We start from the raw sequence: 15,516 nt of genomic DNA, 5'->3' as shown, positions 1-15,516 counted from the left end.
TGTGTGTGTGTGTGTGTGTGTGTGTGTGTGTATTAGTGCTCTAAGAAGCTTTTTATTGCAATAAAGAACAGCTAATTGTATACAAAAAAACAAGTTTAGCTTTTTTGGGGGGGTTAAATGTAAGTTGGCTCAGGATCATTGGCAATTTTTTTTTTTTTTTGGTTGCAAAATGGCGAGTAATGCCAGCAGTGATTTTCATGAGAAATCCAGAACAAGTTATTCAATGGAAATGGGAGCTTTCCCTGCGGGTTCTACATATGACATTAATGAAGAAAAAAGTGATGTTAAATGGGAAGCCCTCCATAGACTCCCTACTTATAACAGGTTGAAGAAAGGTTTTTTGATAACGCCCGGAGGCGATGAGGCACATGAAATTGATGTAAGAAACCTCGGACTTCAAGAGCGGAAGGAGTTGATCCAAAGATTAGTGGGAGATAATGAAGAGGATCACTCTGACTTCTTGTTCAAGATCAAGAACCGCCTTGATAGGTTTGCGCTTAAAAAAAAACATATACATATATATATATATAGTCATTTTGCTATCTAAATTTTAGGATAAAATTTTTATGTAAATTTAAAATATTTCAAAATAAAAATTCACAATTATTTTAAAATACATACATATCCTTAATTAGATATGTTCGGGTCTTACAAAACTTTTATAAGAATACTATAATGATTAAATTGTTATATATATATATATTATGTTTTTTCATTATCTCTAATCTATATGAAAATACAATATTATCTATGCCTATATAATGAAGAGAGAAGATTTTCTTATATATATATATATATATATTCTTTAAAGTTGTTTAATTTGTTGGTACAAAATATGTAGCGATAAGTTTTTCTTGATTATTTATCTCTGCAGGGTGGGAATTTGTATACCTACAATAGAAGTCAGATTCGAGCAGTTAAACGTTGAAGCTGAAGCTTATGTTGGAAGCAGAGCTTTGCCTACATTCTTAAACTTCTGCGCCAATTTACTCGAGGTAATTAATTATACTAACAAACAGTACATATATCATGTTTTTTCATATGCACCTTCTATTTCTAAAAAAATTGCATTTACTGGCTTTTTAGTTTCATTTTTCTTTTACATGTACGGATAGCAACGAGTTGTCCTTGCTCCACAGGGATTTTCCATCTCCATCCCCACCCTATTTCCCGATTATAAGGGAGGCGGGGTAGGATAGGGATTTCCTTGGTCAGGGCGGGTTTCCCAACTCCCCACCTTATTTTCTTCTTCTTTTTTTTATTTTGTTTTATTTTTTTATTTTTAAAATTGTTAATTTATTAAAAAATATTGAAAAATTAATTTCTTTTAAATAATATTTAAAAATGTTATTATTTTACAATTTAGAAAAAAGATAAAAGTAAACAAAGAAATATAAAACTTATTATTAAAGGTAAAAAATAAAAAACAATCATTTTTATTATATATATATATATATATATATAGGGCGAGAATTATATTCCCATCCTCACTCCGACCTTGATATAGTGCAAAAAAATGTAGCTCATATTCACCCTGCGGCCTATATTAATCGGGGAAAATCCTCCCCATTAAGGGTTGGAACCACATGATAAATTGCCACCTTTATTCACATGCTCCCTTTTCCTTGGTTCAACTTTAAAATATTGGTTAATATGATTTAATATTTATAATGACAAAAACACCCCAAATGTAAAATATGAAAATAAAAAAAATAACTGTTCTCAAAGTTATTTTATAAATAAATTTGTTCGTTAAAAAATTAAAATAAACTATAAAGTGGCACTTTTTGACAAAATAAAATTTAAATTTATTTATTTTTAAAATTTGTTTATTTTGGTATTGTTAATTTAGAAGCAAAGAATATAAATCCTATTGAGTTTTTTTACTTTAATATTTTATACTGAGTTTGGTCATTATTAAAAAAAAAAATTAAAGATACTTTAATATTTTATATTGAGTTTGGTCATTATTAAGGAAAAAAAAAATTAAAGCTTGATGACCACCGAATTTCAAAATTTGACTAAAGGAAAGGGAGTTTATCAAAGAAAATTGAATGTAGAAGGAGATCTAGGAATTTTATTTATTGGGGAACCAAATTTAAATGAGCTTTATTTGCTTGAAATTTCTATGCAAAATTAGTAAGGTAACTAACTATATAGAGGAATTATGGTAAATTCCATTCAAAATTAAAATAGGAATTTTGACCATATAGACACCAATAATTACATAATAATGAAAAATTTAAGTTGAATGATGTTAGAAAACAATTTTACATAATTTCCATAGAATAAACAGCTATATTAAAGGGGAAATAATAACATTTTCTTAAAGAACTTTTTTATATAAAGGATACAAAATTTCATGTAATTTAAAATTAAAAATTGAAAAGGGCACTATTCTATAATGGGGCTATTTTGAGAGGGGTACTATTTATTATTCTAAATAAATATTTAAAAAAATATAACATATATTAAAAAAAAGTTAATTGAACTTTTCTTCCCGCGAGTTTTAAAATAGACTCTCTATTTTAGAACTCACCATATTTGACCCTCTATTTTTTATTTTATATTGATCTAATTAGATCTCATCTAACTCACCATTTTAGTTTTATAAAATAAATAAATAAATAAAAACTCGACATTTTAGTAATTAACTTCAACTTCTTTTTTCATATTACCCTCTATTTTTCATTTTATATTGATCCAGTTAGATCTCATCTAACTCACCATTTTAGTTTTATAAAATAAATAAATAAAAACTCACTATTTTAGTAATTAACTTCACCTTCTTTTTTTTTTTTTTTCATATTAATAACAACAAACATAACTCATAGGTTATAAAATACAAAATTTAATATTTCACATTAGATCATTAAATTATGTCAAATATATTTTTGATATCATGTCAATTGGATTAATTTGCATCAAATCAAAAATAAAAAGCCTAATGTGGGAGGTTTGAAAACAAAAGGCCTAAATCGCAACATCTTGAAACTAAAAGGTACCAAAGTGCAATTTAAAAATTAAGAGGGGTGCTGATCCATCAGTTTATGAGGGTACATGCAATATTAAAAGATGAAAGGGTGTTTATGAAAAAGTTTGAAACTAGAAGGAGAGTTTTGTGCAATTTACCCTTACATATGATACATATTAAATTTATATATAAATAGTTAATCAACCAACTGAATCACTTTTTTTACAAAAGTATTGTTTGTATTGGTGTTTCAAAAGGGCTTCCTCAACTTCCTCCATATAATTCCCACAAGAAAGAAGCAGTTTTCAATTCTCAAAGATGTTAGTGGGATCATCAAGCCTGGAAGAATGACATTGCTTTTGGGTCCTCCGAGTTCTGGGAAAACGACACTCATGTTGGCTTTGGCTGGAAAGCTTGACCCTAATCTTAAGGTTATTTGTCTTTACATATTTATATCTTTACATATTTATATGTGTATATATATATGGAAATTCTATGGTGAGAACGGTCCGCATGAGGACCGCAGTATTAATGATGGTTTTTCATAGTATTAACGACGGTTTTTTAAAAAATCGTCATCAATATTATGAAAAACCGTCACCAATACTATGGTCCGCATAAGGACCATCCACACTATAGACGGACTGTATATATATATATATATATATATATATAACAATTTGTGACTGGTTTGTTAGAAAATAAATAAAATTGTTTGTATTTGTGGTTTTAGTTATCTGGAAGAGTGACTTACAATGGGCATGACATGCATGAGTTTGTACCTCAGAGAGCTGCTGCTTACGTGGCTCAGCATGATCTCCATATTGGAGAAATGACAGTCAGAGAAACCTTGGCCTTCTCTGCAAGATGCCAAGGGGTTGGACCACGTTATGGTAATTGGTTTATTTACATATGACTTTAATTTCTTTTCTTTTTATTTTATTTTCCTCAAGCTTCCTTTATCTATATTCAGGATTTAACTATACAAATGAAAGTATGACTACTGGGTAAATTTGTTTTTACAGAGATGCTAGCAGAGTTGCTCAGAAGAGAGAAAGAAGCAAATATCAAGCCCGAACCAGATATAGACATCTATATGAAGGTGACAAAAGCTAGATACTAACAAACACTTCGACCTGTACATTGTTTCTTTAAGAAATTTATAGATGGTTAAAACCAAAATTGTTTATTTATTTATTTATTTTATTTTTAAATGATCAATAAGTTAAATTTTTACAACAGGCAATAGCAGCAAAAGGCCAGGAAGAAAGCATTGTAACAGATTATGTTTTGAAGGTAACATAAACTGCTTCAAAAATGAAAATATATTAAACTTAATTAGACATGACCCAGTTGATCATTTCCTCTGATTCAATATTAAGACGTTCGATCATTGATATTTATTTTTCAGGTTTTGGGATTGGATGCCTGTGCAGATATATTGGTAGGAGATCAATTGTTAAGGGGTATCTCTGGAGGTCAAAAGAAGCGTGTTACAACAGGTAATGTTGGCTTACAGCATAGTAAAACAGAGCAGGAGAAACAGGGGAATTACTATGTTCGTAAAGATGAAGCTGACTAAATGTTGTCTCATTTGAAATTTAAACCATGAAATTTCTGTAAATTAACGATGAATTCTTTTCAATTAATTTATCATAGGGGAGATGCTGGTTGGACCTGCTAAGGCATTGTTTATGGATGAAATATCTACTGGCTTGGACAGCTCAACAACTTTTCAAATAGTGAACTCGATCAAGCAAAATGTTCACATTCTCAAAGAGACTGCATTCATCTCGCTCTTGCAACCAGCTCCTGAGACTTATGATCTTTTCGACGACATTATTCTTCTCACGGATGGCCAAATTGTGTATCAAGGTCCTCGGGAACAAGTTCTTGAGTTCTTTGAATCCATGGGCTTTACTTGTCCCACAAGGAAAGGCGTGGCAGATTTCCTCCAAGAAGTAAGCTAGCATACAGATATTTGTTTGGCGTTTTCTTTCTTGAATTTATGCTAGTTATTATATAGTCACTTAAAATTTACAACCAATTTTAATAGGTGACATCAAGGAAAGACCAGGAGCAGTATTGGGCAAGGAAAGATGAGCCTTATAGTTTTATCTCGGTCGAGAAATTTGCTGATGCATTCAAATCATTCCATGCGGGACAGATGCTCAATGATGAACTTGCAACTCCATTTGACAAATCCAAGGGCCATCCAGATGCTTTGACAACTCAAAAATATGGTGTTACAAAGAAAGAACTTCTTAAAGCTTGCTTCTCAAGAGAATTTTTGCTTATGAAAAGAAATTCAACTGTCTACCTTTTCATGTTCTTTCGGGTAGGTTCTAAATTTTGCTTCTAAGTAAATTTTTTATTTTTATTTTTTTATGTTCTTTAAATTTCTTGTTTGCAAGATTTATTTTTCTTTTCTCCGTTTAGCTTGCAGCAATAGGGCTGCTGACAATGTCAGTGTTCCCACGAACTGAGATGCACCGCAATTCAGCAACTGATGGAGGAATTTATATGGGAGCTTTGTTCTACAGTCTGATCATTGTTACATTCAATGGGGTATCTGACCTTTCCTTGATGGTTTCAAAGCTTCCCGTTTTCTACAAACAAAGAGACCTCAACTTCTTTCCTCCATGGGCATATACACTTCCCTTATGGATCCTGAAGATCCCTATCACATTTGCAGAAGTGGGTGCTTGGGTGTTTATTACGTACTATGTCATTGGATTTGATCCAAATGTAGGAAGGTAAAAGATGAAAGTTTCAATTGTATATCAGACTTCGTAATTTATTTTTTTTACTTTTTTTTTTTTGGGGTCAGTTTTTTCCATTCTAATAACATTTCCTTGTTTATGTACGGCATGCAGGTTGTTTAGGCAATTCTTTCTGATCGTCCTTGTTAGTCAGATGGCTTCTTCAATGAGCCGATTAATAGGTGCAATTGGTAGGAGCATGATTGTTGCGTCTACCATTTACTCATTTGCTCTAATTACACTTTCTTCTTTGGGTGGTTACATTTTGTCAAGAGGTATGTATATCTGAAGCTACAAGCTTACTAAATGAAAAAAGAAGTCTTCCAACTTGTTGTGTAATTCTTCTTTCCTCTTTTAACTTGATGCCAGAGAATATAAAGAAATGGTGGATTTGGGGTTACTGGTTATCACCTTTGATGTACGGACAAAATGCAATAGTAGTTAATGAGTTTCTTGGTAAAAGTTGGAATAAGGTAATTTCTAACCCAACTGTTTATTAGTCATCCATGTCTGTTTTTCTCTTAATGCCAATATGACTTGAATTTTCTTTTTCTATTAAAGGTTCTTCCTAACTCAGTGGAACCTCTTGGAGTTGAGGTTTTGAGGTCCCATGGATTTTACACTCAAGCATATTGGTATTGGATAGGCATAGGGGGATTGTTGATATATGTGCTACTGATCAACCTCTGTATTAGTCTGGCCCTTACATATATCAGCCGTGGGTATCTTTACATAATCAACGTTAAGATTTAAAAATTGGAGCCTACATATTGAATATTGAAATCTATAAATTGTTGTGCAGCTTATGTGAAGCAGTATGCTGCTAAATCAGAAGTATCTGAAAGTAATCAGAATGTCAGCAAGACAAGAGATAGTAGTTTTAGTCGACAAGCTGACGGAGGTGATATATTTGTATTGGCCCTGCCACATTATTCATCATTTGTGCAATTTTGTTAAGATGGTAATTGAATTCTATTTGACATGCAGAGAGTGGAGATCGAGAAATTAAGACTGGAAGTAATCCCTCCAGGTCCTCATCTGCTAGGATTGAAGCTGTTGCTGATATCAATTATACAAGGAAAACTGGAATGATTCTTCCATTTGAGCCGCATTTTATCACTTTCGAGGATATCACCTACTCTGTTGACATGCCACAGGTAGCATAAAAGAAATAAAGCTTGTTCGACTTTCAGATTTGTCTAGTGCCAAAATATAAGATTATTTATCTAAGTTCCACTTTCAGGAAATGAAAAACCGGGGTATCCTTGATGATAAACTAGTGATTCTCAACGGTTTGAGTGGAGCTTTCAGGCCAGGTGTTCTCACAGCTTTGATGGGTGTAAGTGGTGCTGGAAAAACAACGCTTTTGGATGTACTGGCTGGTAGGAAAACCGGCGGATATATTGAGGGCAGTATCAAAGTCTCTGGTTTCCCAAAGGTCCAACACACATTTGCTCGTATATCTGGGTACTGCGAGCAAAACGACATCCACTCTCCTCATGTTACTGTCTATGAGTCCTTGCTCTACTCAACGTGGCTGCGTTTGTCACCAGAAGTCAATTCTAAAACTAGGAAGGTTGGTATTTTAAATCTAAATTCTTTGCAGGCTTTTGCTTTTCATAATCATAACCAATTAATTCAAAACTAGATATTTTGTTGAGCAACATTAAGCTTTGGCTTTAACTTCAACTGAAGCCAGAGTCAAATTTTGTTCGTTGAAACATCACTTTTGAGAATTTAGTCACAAATAGAGCTTTCCCTTGTCATGGATGACAAAGACAAGTCGCAGAAAGTTAACATGTATTGTTGACTTTGATATAGCTATGTTTTTTAATAAATCAGATAGTTTATATAATAAACTTATTATATGTGCAAAAGGAAAGCAATAGCTCAAAATATTTTCAATACTTGATACCTTGAGCAGCAAGTCAACAATTTACATTGAAATTATTTTCGTATTGCACGAGGAGACTTGAATCTTTACAAGCTTTAAGTAATGCTAATTTTTTTGACACTGGATTCTGGTTTTGTATTGCACAATGTACATTAAAAATAATTTACAATGAAATTATTTTTGTATTGCACAAGAAGACTTGAATCTTTACAAGCCTTAAGTAATGCTAATTTTTTTGACACTGGTTTCTGGTTTTAGATGTTCATTGAGGAAGTGATGGAACTTGTAGAGCTGAACACATTAAAAGATGCAATGGTGGGGTTACCTGGTGAAACTGGTCTTTCAACTGAGCAGCGCAAGAGGCTAACAATTGCAGTTGAGCTAGTAGCTAACCCTTCCATAATATTCATGGATGAACCAACCTCAGGGCTTGATGCAAGAGCTGCTGCCATTGTTATGAGAACAGTTAGAAACACAGTGGACACTGGAAGAACAGTTGTATGCACAATCCATCAGCCAAGTATCGACATATTTGAAGCTTTTGATGAGGTAAGAAACGCTAACAGTGCGAAATATTTGAACTTTATTTGTTGTTTTCCTCCATATATTATATATTTGACATGACATTGCAGGTATTCCTAATGAAGCAAGGAGGTAAAGCGGTATATGTGGGTCCATTGGGTCAGCACTCTTGCCATTTAATCAAGTACTTTGAGGTATGATGCTGCCAAAACCAGCAACTAATTGCGGTTAAATTGAATTGTCATATTTTTAAGAATTAAGTTTACTGATACTAAAAACATTTGTTTTTCTTATCAAGGGAGTTCAAGGAGTTAGTAAAATTAAAGATGGTTATAATCCAGCAACTTGGATGTTAGAAGTTACAACTCCAGGGACAGAAAAAGATTTGGGAATTGATTTCGCTGATGTATACAGAAATTCAGAACTTTACATGTAAGTCTTCTCATATATTACTTATATAGTTGCACTGAATAAAAAAAGAAAAAAAAACTACTCTGGATTGAATATTCCAACACAAAGATAAAATTGTTGCTAAAAGCTTGTCCTGTTTATGCAACATCTGTTAATTACTAATGTGTTATCTCATATTGGTTTAGGAGAAACAAAGCACTTATTGAGGAGTTAAGCAGGCCTGCTCCTGGTTCAAAGGACCTCCATTTCCCTTATGAATTCTCACAATCACTTTTCACACAATGCTTGGCTTGCTTATGGAAACAGTATTTGTCTTATTGGCGCAATCCACACTACACAGCCATAAGATTCCTTTTCACAACTTTTATGGCTCTAGTGTTTGGGACAATGTTCATGAATCTTGGTTCCAAATGGTTAGTTCAAATAGTACCACATGAACACAGAAGTTGAAACTTTTGCTAGTATTTTTGATTCTATATATAATAATTTGTTGTCAATGTTGAATCCCCAGGACAGTGAAACAAGATCTTTTCAACGCCATAGGTTCCATGTATTGTGCGGGTCTCTTTCTTGGTATTAAAAATTCATCGGTAGTTCAGTCGGTGGTTTCTGTGGAACGAGCAGTCTTTTATAGAGAACGAGCGGCCGGAATGTATTCAGCCTTCCCATATGCCTTTGCACAGGTGAGTGACTAAATTCCATACTCTTATTCGAAACTTCCATTATCAAAAATTATTCCAAACATTTCTCTGATGAAGTGGGAATTTCACTTGTTTATGTAGGTCATGATTGAGGTTCCTTGCGTCTTTGTTCAAGCTTTGGCATATGGGGCAATTGTTTATGCTATGCTTGGGTTCCAATGGACTTTAGCCAAGTTCCTTTGGTATATATTTTTCATGTTCTTCACATTTCTATACTACACTTACTATGGGATGATGTCTGTGGCCTTGTCACCAAACCTGCACATTGCTGCTATATATTCCTCTGCATTTTATGCGGTGTGGAACCTCTTTTCGGGATACGTAATCCCAAGAAATGTAAGTTTTGTAATTTGTAAATAATGTTTAATGGAAGCATCTGCTTTATTCATCGTTTGTTTTTTTTTTCTTATTTATTTAATTTCCTGTGATTTTTGCATTTGCCAAACAGAGAATTCCTATATGGTGGAGATGGTATTACTGGGGAAATCCCATGGCTTGGAGCTTGTATGGTTTGGTTGCATCACAGTATGGTGATGTGGAGGAGTTTATGGAGACAGGACAAACAGTGAAAGAGTTTTTAAGGGACTACTACGGTTATGATCATGAATTCTTGGGAGTTGTTGCTGCTGTAACTGTTGGGTTCACAATCCTTTTCGCATTTGTATTTGCCTTGTGCATTAAGATTTTGAATTTCCAGAAGCGATAGGAAATTTACTTTCTTCTTGAAGCACAGTTGGAAGTCTTTTTTTTTTTACCTTCTTCTTTCTGTGCAAATTAAAACTTATATATGTTCTCTGTGTTACAAGGCATATCTTTCTTTTTGTAGCTATGTAATTATATCAATATAAAGAAGATTGAGATTAATAAATGTAGAGTGTATAATTGTGATGTGTTTTATACACAATTGCAATTATTTGATCAAAAACATAGTTGAATATGTATTTGTAAATATGTATTATCCATATCTTATTTATATGATATATGACTTTGATATATACTTTTTTTTACATCTGATGTCTACCCACAAACTTTAAATTCATATAAAAAAATAATAAAAAATAAAATGCTGATAAATTAGATTTTGAGGAAACTTGGACTCCCAAATCATCAAGTCAAATAGAAATTCTCACCATCAAATATAAAAATGTTAATATATAACATACAGAATGAGGAACCTGCATAAACAATATAAAAAATAATGTTCAAGTTTCCTCTTGTCGAAGATAAGTATGATGACTTTTCCAAATGATTTTCTGTCAAAGATAATATTTTTTCAACCATGATGACCAAACACTAATATAATTTATGTACACTAAAATATACCAAAAGTGCTCGCTAGAAAAAATGTATTCAACAAAATGTAATCGTTGAAGATGACGCCAAGACAATTAGAGGGTGACACTTGGCATATGTCTCTATTTGTTGCCATAAAAGATAATATCCATGTGACCTTTTTCTGAGGGAGACTCGAAGAAAAGTATGACGATTTTCGGTCAAAAAGATAATGTATAATATAAGGGCTCTAAAATCCACCACAAAGTTGCTCGCTAGACAAAATGTTTACAACAAAATGTCATCGTTGAAGATGAGGCCACAAAAGAGACAATGCCCATATTTAGCCGTTGGCTCTTGGCATAAGGCAGGGTCATTGGATTTGGAGTAAAACAATGGTGTAGAAGAAGCAGCTGATCGACTCATTTAACATGAATGCACGCAGACAATAATAATAAAAAGTGGTTCAGTTTTGCTTCTATTTGTGCCTAATAATTTATTATTTGCTTGTACCAATTGGCAATGTACTTGATGTTAATTTCCGACTACAGGGAAGAAATGCTTTGATTCAGTCCTTGCCTACAAATTTGGGCATTTGACCCACATGGATTTATGAAAATATATAATTAAAGTATTAAATATTTGCTAAGAACGAGACAAAAATTTTGAAACCTAAACAAGTTCACAGACTGTGCAAAACACAAGTGTGAGAAAATTTAAATGGATAGATTGTAGAAAACAGAGAGAATTTTATTAGATAAAATTATTGTCAACTTTCTGTTCTCAGCATTAAAATAAATTGAATTTACTATGTTGTTACATTACATCTTATAAATAATAGATCAATATAACAAATTTATTTTCTTGAAACTAAAGCATATTTGATTTTAATATATATATATATAATTAAATTTCGGATAACAGAAAAAAAAAAATTGTTGTAGATAAATTTCACTCCTTTTTTCCTAGTAGTGTTAAATGACATTGCTGAATAAGAAGAAAATCCTTATAAATGGAAGAAATATATAATTCTTTTATATAAGGCACTTGTATTCATTTTGTTCAATATGACTATTAATATTTGTTAACATAAATATTTAGTTGTTTCTAAACATTTATCTTTACAACGAAAAAATGCAGTATTCTTTTGTATTTAAAAATGGTACTTAATTTATATCATGTTTGACTAGAACTATTCACAAAGGATTCATTTCTTTTGAAAATAATTTGTAATATAAATAGCAATTACAAAATCAAAGTTCTTTTCTTGTAATGTAAAATATATATTATATATATAATTTTTTTTATTATCCACTAAAGTTAAAACAAAAATGAAATAGAATTAAAAACAACATAAAAATATTCCCTATTGTTGAGCCAAAGTTGAATCTTTCACAATATATCATAATCAATGAAAAAAAAAGAACAATCGAGGAGGAATTTAGATTTGTTTTGTAGACACTAAAAAAATAATAATATCAGAATTGATTGCGATATGTAAGTCTAGGTATAAGTCAGAAATGATTTAATACTAGCAGGAAGAATTCAAGGATCATGGGCATATATTCAACAAAATCTGCTACAGATGCAGCCTTATGAAACTGTATGATTGAGAAGAATATTTTGTCCTGTATATGCGAAAAGACCTTCCTCGATTGCGGCTTTCAAAATCCAAGACCACGGCTTTCAAAAAGATGGCTATTACTAACATTCTTACTTGTAGGCCACCCTTACGTAAGCTTTTCTCTTTACTTCAGAGAAATACCAAGCTGCGAGAAAACACTCTCCAATCAATCATAATCACATGCGAAAATATGTCTACAAATTTGGGTGGCCAAAAATTTCATAAGAAGGAGAAATGAAACTTGGACTTCACTTCTTCCTCTCTCTCTCTCTCTTTTGAAAAAAATAGGAGATATCCAACTTTTTTCTTTTTTGATGAATAATAAGAGATATCCAAATTGGATATGAAGGTGGTTTTTATCATCTGGCTTTTGGCTGCTGTGGGTGTAAATGAGTTGAATCGGGTCAAATATTAATATTTTCAAATTTGAATAAGCATGATGTAAAAATATGCATAAAATTCTGTTTCAAATTCATAAAATTTTAAATTTATTTTATAATTTTAAATGTACATAGATCTTATTTTAAATTCATAAATTTTAAAATTATTTATTCAAATACAACTTAATTTATTATTTTAACTATAGCTAGGTTACAATATAAAAACTTAAAAAGTTAAGTTTTCATTATAAAATTAATTGATTAACTGTGTCTTTTTTTTTTTTTTTGGGGTTAAAAAAAAAGGGCCTCTTTATAAGTATAATTGGCCCAGGAGCTGCGTGGATCCTTCCATCAGCTGTGATTTGAGCATAACGGCTTGCGCACAAGACACTAATAAAGTTTGTAAGAGATGGAACAAGAAGCAACCTCGAACCCAAAGTGATTAATCATCCGGTTGTCTTCCCACTCACTCTACCGATCACGTGTGTAATTTACTTATAAAACTAGGAGGTATCCAATTTGGTCGTGAAGCATCCTTGTAGTTTCCAAAAAGATAAATAAAATTACCAAAAAGTCCTGACTCTAACGAGGTTTTACCTTCTGGGGACTGATTGGCAGACTATATATATCTCTTTCCACTCTTGTTCCAAAACCAAAGGAAAAAAAAAGAAAACTCTTCACATCATTTTCTATTAGTAAGCCATGGGAGAGGTTGATCCAGCTTTCGTCCTAGAACCCGAGCACAGGCCTAAACTCTCCATCACCGAAGCCAAAAGCATTCCGGTTATCGACCTCTCACCGGTGGTGAACTCCTCCGGCGATGGTGATACCAAAGCTGCGGCCGCAGTGGTCAGAGAGATAGGCAAGGCATGCGAGGAGTGGGGTTTCTTCCAAGTGATCAACCATGGAATTCCGCTGGAAAAGCGAGAGAAGGCTTTCGCAGCTTCTGCGGATTTCTTCGCTCAGTCTTTGGAGGAGAAGAGGAAGGTGAAGAGGGATGAGTCGTTGAGCTGCGGTTACTACGACACCGAGCTCACAAAGAACGTAAGAGATTGGAAGGAGGTTTTTGATTTTCAACTGCAGGATCCCACCATTGTCTATGCTTCACCTGACCCTGATGACAAGAAAGTCATTCAATGGAACAACCAATGGCCTCAAAATCCTCCTCACTTCAGGTAATTAATCACTTATCAATCAATGATTAACTATGATTATTATTATGTGGAATAATTCATGTGGAGATGCAATAATAACATTTGTGTTATTTATTGAACAGGGAAGCATGTGAAGAATATAGTAGGGAAGTGGAAAAGTTGAGTTTTAGATTGACAGAGCTTATTGCACTGAGCCTAGGGTTGCCTGCAAAGAGGCTCAATGAGCATTTCAATGACCAAACCAGCTTTCTAAGACTCAATCACTATCCACCATGCCCTTTCCCTGAGCTTGCTCTTGGTGTTGGTCGCCATAAGGATGGTGGTGCTTTGACTGTGGTCGCTGAAGACCAAGTTGGTGGATTGGAAGTCAAACGCAAATCAGATGGAGAGTGGGTTCGTATTAAACCCACCCCTAATGCTTATATCATCAATGTTGGTGATACCATGCAGGTATACTATTTTCGTATGATCCTTGATCTCTTCTCTGTCTTATTTTTCATTTATTTATTTATTTATTTTTTTGTATTTCCATTCTTATCCCATGGATAAATCATGAATGTGTTTTTTGAATAGGTTTGGAGCAATGAAAGATATCAGAGTGTGGAACACAGAGCGATGGTGAACTCAGAGAAGGAAAGGTTTTCCATTCCATTCTTCTTCCACCCAGCACACTACACTGTAGTGAAGCCATTAGAGGAATTGATTGATGAGCAAAATCCTCCAAAGTATAAGCCCTTCAGCTGGGGCAAGTTCCTCGCTCATAGGAAGCTCACTAACTACAAGAAACTCAATGTTGAAAACCTCCAGATTTCCCAATTCAGAATACAGGATTAAGCTGGCCGGTATTGAAACTTGGAGGGCTACCCTACATCTATAGCTAGCTATATATATATATATATATATATATGTATATAAGAAATAATGGATGTCTTAATTAAATTTTAGTATGGATATAAACTTATTCAATTAAAGATATGCAGCTATTTTAAAATATATGCTTATCTTTAATTGGATATGTTTGAGTTCACATAAAATTTTTATTAAGATATCCTGGTTAGAGACTTACTAAAAGAAATAACTAGTTGGTTAGCCCAACTTCTTGTATGATGTTGTAGTTCTATGTTGCATCTTAATGGACAAAAACAAATAGAAAGCATCCTGCCTGTTTAGGGTAGGAATTGAGACTTTCAGAATATAGGTGAGTTTTGTTTTAAAATGAATAAAAGCATATTTTAATTATAAAATTTGATATGATGGGCGACATAATCCACCCCATGTTGGTCACTTTGATGATGGATTATACATAATTCAGATAATATATCTTGCAAATTATTTGCAATAAAACTGCCCAACCATGATATGGGAAATATCGCCAGCCTAGCAAGATTGTATATGTTATAGCAAATGACAGCAATAAACATATAATGATAGATATTCATGTATTCCTTTTCTTTCTAATTAATCAATTTAATTTAGAGGGGCATATGTCCGACTCTAAAAATATTGCACTCAAGAATTTTTTCTGCTCCATTTGATAAAAATTTAATTTGAAATAAAATGATGAATGGGGTTTGTTCCCAGCAATGACAAAGATTATCTTATGCTTGGTTCTTGGGTGGTTTATATATATATGGGTTCATGAAATGAAGGAAAACGTCTTAACACTTTAAGGGCATGATTGGATTAAGCTATTAGCTTAACTAGCTCAAGGATATTACATTACAATATGTTTTGGTCATGGTTTAAAGACACGATGGCCAAGTATATATAATTTATGAAATATATTATTCAGAATTACATATAATAAAAAAAAAATATGGTA

The 15,516-nt window shown here is 32.7% G+C and overlaps 2 protein-coding genes across 2 annotated transcripts; both read left to right on the top strand.

Annotated features, from left to right (window-relative positions):
* LOC107427689 (pleiotropic drug resistance protein 1-like) lies at positions 1-10,271 on the top strand. Its single transcript, XM_016038068.4, has 23 exons — positions 1-489; positions 875-995; positions 3,232-3,405; positions 3,708-3,867; positions 4,000-4,076; positions 4,217-4,270; positions 4,386-4,476; positions 4,634-4,935; positions 5,031-5,312; positions 5,414-5,730; positions 5,851-6,011; positions 6,106-6,209; positions 6,298-6,454; positions 6,539-6,637; positions 6,724-6,893; positions 6,980-7,312; positions 7,889-8,179; positions 8,263-8,346; positions 8,451-8,584; positions 8,749-8,976; positions 9,075-9,246; positions 9,346-9,600; positions 9,713-10,271. Exons 1-23 carry the CDS (start codon positions 170-172, stop codon positions 9,968-9,970), a joined length of 4,344 nt encoding a protein of 1,447 aa, XP_015893554.3. The 5' UTR covers positions 1-169; the 3' UTR covers positions 9,971-10,271.
* A 2,888-nt stretch (positions 10,272-13,159) lies between these two features.
* Positions 13,160-14,889, top strand: LOC107427682 (protein DMR6-LIKE OXYGENASE 2). Its single transcript, XM_016038058.4, has 3 exons — positions 13,160-13,715; positions 13,817-14,144; positions 14,268-14,889. The coding sequence occupies exons 1-3, from the start codon at positions 13,243-13,245 to the stop codon at positions 14,526-14,528; spliced, it is 1,062 nt and encodes a 353-aa protein (XP_015893544.3). The 5' UTR covers positions 13,160-13,242; the 3' UTR covers positions 14,529-14,889.
* Positions 14,890-15,516: the final 627 nt, after the last annotated feature.

The sequence above is a fragment of the Ziziphus jujuba genome, chromosome 9, assembly GCF_031755915.1.
Source record: "Ziziphus jujuba cultivar Dongzao chromosome 9, ASM3175591v1".
Lineage (NCBI taxonomy): Eukaryota > Viridiplantae > Streptophyta > Magnoliopsida > Rosales > Rhamnaceae > Ziziphus > Ziziphus jujuba.
The sequence above is the reverse complement of the archived record's forward strand: the minus strand, read 5'-3'. Positions and strand labels throughout refer to the sequence as shown.

Excerpts from the sequence above, each read along its gene's own strand:
- LOC107427689 (XM_016038068.4), top strand. The coding sequence starts at position 170 with ATGGCGAGTAATGCCAGCAGTGATTTTCATGAGAAATCCAGAACAAGT. Across the intron at positions 490-874 it reads ATCAAGAACCGCCTTGATAG|GGTGGGAATTTGTATACCTA; the intron begins GTTTGCGCTTAA and ends TTATCTCTGCAG. Across the intron at positions 6,455-6,538 it reads GGCCCTTACATATATCAGCC|CTTATGTGAAGCAGTATGCT; the intron begins GTGGGTATCTTT and ends ATTGTTGTGCAG.
- LOC107427682 (XM_016038058.4), top strand. The coding sequence starts at position 13,243 with ATGGGAGAGGTTGATCCAGCTTTCGTCCTAGAACCCGAGCACAGGCCT. Across the intron at positions 13,716-13,816 it reads CAAAATCCTCCTCACTTCAG|GGAAGCATGTGAAGAATATA; the intron begins GTAATTAATCAC and ends TTTATTGAACAG. Across the intron at positions 14,145-14,267 it reads ATGTTGGTGATACCATGCAG|GTTTGGAGCAATGAAAGATA; the intron begins GTATACTATTTT and ends TTTTTTGAATAG.